Here is a 1,523-nt window from a genome sequence, read left to right on the forward strand (position 1 = left end):
ATATTGGGGAATGGAGATGGACCTTCATATGGTGTACAGTATCTCCTCCTCATTTGTTGGTCACATGACGTTGTGTTTAGTGTTTATGACTCACTTGTGTCCGTATGTAGAGAAGATTCCTCCTGTTCACTCTTCACCATCATCTCCCCCTCCTCCGTAGACTGCTGAGTTCCTCCCACCAACGTCTCTTCTTCTTCTACTTTTACCTCAACTCTGATGTCTTCCAGTTCTTCATCCTAAACCCCGAAGATGGCGGAACAGATATGTGACCGGGAAGAGATTACATTGAGGAACGTCTCCTCATAGCTTAGAATACATCTTTATATCTACACGCCGAGTCCCACCTACCTGATCATGGTGGGGGACGGTGAGACCTTCCTGGGTGGAGTCCCGGGAATACAGAGGACGGGGACATCTCTCTGGTGGGTTCCTCTTACTGGATCCATCTGTAGGGAACAGTTATGGGGGATGATTGAGGATCTACTTGGGACCCTTAGTCTACTCTTTCCAATAATCCAAATGATCTTCAGCATTTCAGAAGAATGTGACCAGAGACAACCTACATCCTTCTACTGAGATGTGTTGTAGGACGTCTACTAGGAAGCAGCCGAGCAGAATGTGAGTCGGTTGTCTATATAACATTCACACTCACCTTTGGTGATATCCGGAGAAGACTCCTCCTCTTTTCCTGTCATCATCCCGGCCTCCTCCAATGGCTGCTGACCACCCCTCACGTCGATCTCCTCCTTTTCTTCTTCTTCTGCTTTACTCTCGGCTTTCATATTCCCCCGATCCTCACCCTTCCATCACAAAATATTACGGAAGAACTTTATTAGACTACGAGACACGAAATTCATCTCATAACACCGAAGAATGAACTGTTCCAGATGTCGAGTACCACCGACCTGATCACGTTGGGCATAGTTGTGATCTTCCTGGGTGGGATCCCGGGAATACAGGGGGCGGGGACATCTCTCATGGTGGGGGATGGTGTGATCTTCCTGGGTGGGATCCCGGGAATGTAGAGGACGGGAACATCTCCCTGGTGGGTTCCTCTTACTGGATCCATCTGTAGGAAACACACACACTGACTGAATACATTGTTTCTATGTGTGTATCAGATGATGGGGGATGTAGGCGGAGCCTCCGTACTGCTCTCTCCTCTTACCCGGTGATGTGAGGGGCGGGGCATTCTCCATCACCACGTCCTTGTAGAGATCCCGGTGTCCTTCTAGATACTCCCACTCCTTGGGGTCTTGGTTGTGCTCTATACCTTCAGTCCCATCTACCTGATCATGGTGGGGGACGGTGAGACCTTCCTGGGTGGGATCCCGGGAATGTAGAGGACGGGAACATCTCCCTGGTGGGTTCCTCTTACTGGATCCATCTGTAGGAGACACACAATGACTCAACGTCTCTTCTTCTTCTTTGCCTTCATCTTTGACGTCTTTCATTTCTTCACCCCAAAGATGATGGAGCGGATCTGTGAAAGGGAAACAAGAACGCGAGTCATTATCTGCCCC

General features: G+C 49.4%; 1 protein-coding gene across 1 annotated transcript in view; it reads right to left on the reverse strand.

Annotated features, from left to right (window-relative positions):
* Positions 1 to 231: 231 nt before the first annotated feature.
* Positions 232 to 1,523, reverse strand: part of LOC108802450 (zinc finger protein 585A-like) — a 19,737-nt gene continuing 18,445 nt past the window's right edge. The window contains exons 7-8 of the mRNA XM_018574305.1: positions 653 to 800; positions 232 to 236 (exon numbers count right to left, since the gene is read on the reverse strand). Of these exons, the coding sequence (XP_018429807.1) occupies positions 232 to 236; positions 653 to 800 (153 nt within the window). The remainder of the gene's footprint in view (positions 237 to 652; positions 801 to 1,523) is intronic.

The sequence above is a fragment of the Nanorana parkeri genome, unplaced genomic scaffold (genome assembly GCF_000935625.1).
Source record: "Nanorana parkeri isolate BGI_ZX_2015 unplaced genomic scaffold, ASM93562v1 scaffold2869, whole genome shotgun sequence".
Lineage (NCBI taxonomy): Eukaryota > Metazoa > Chordata > Amphibia > Anura > Dicroglossidae > Nanorana > Nanorana parkeri.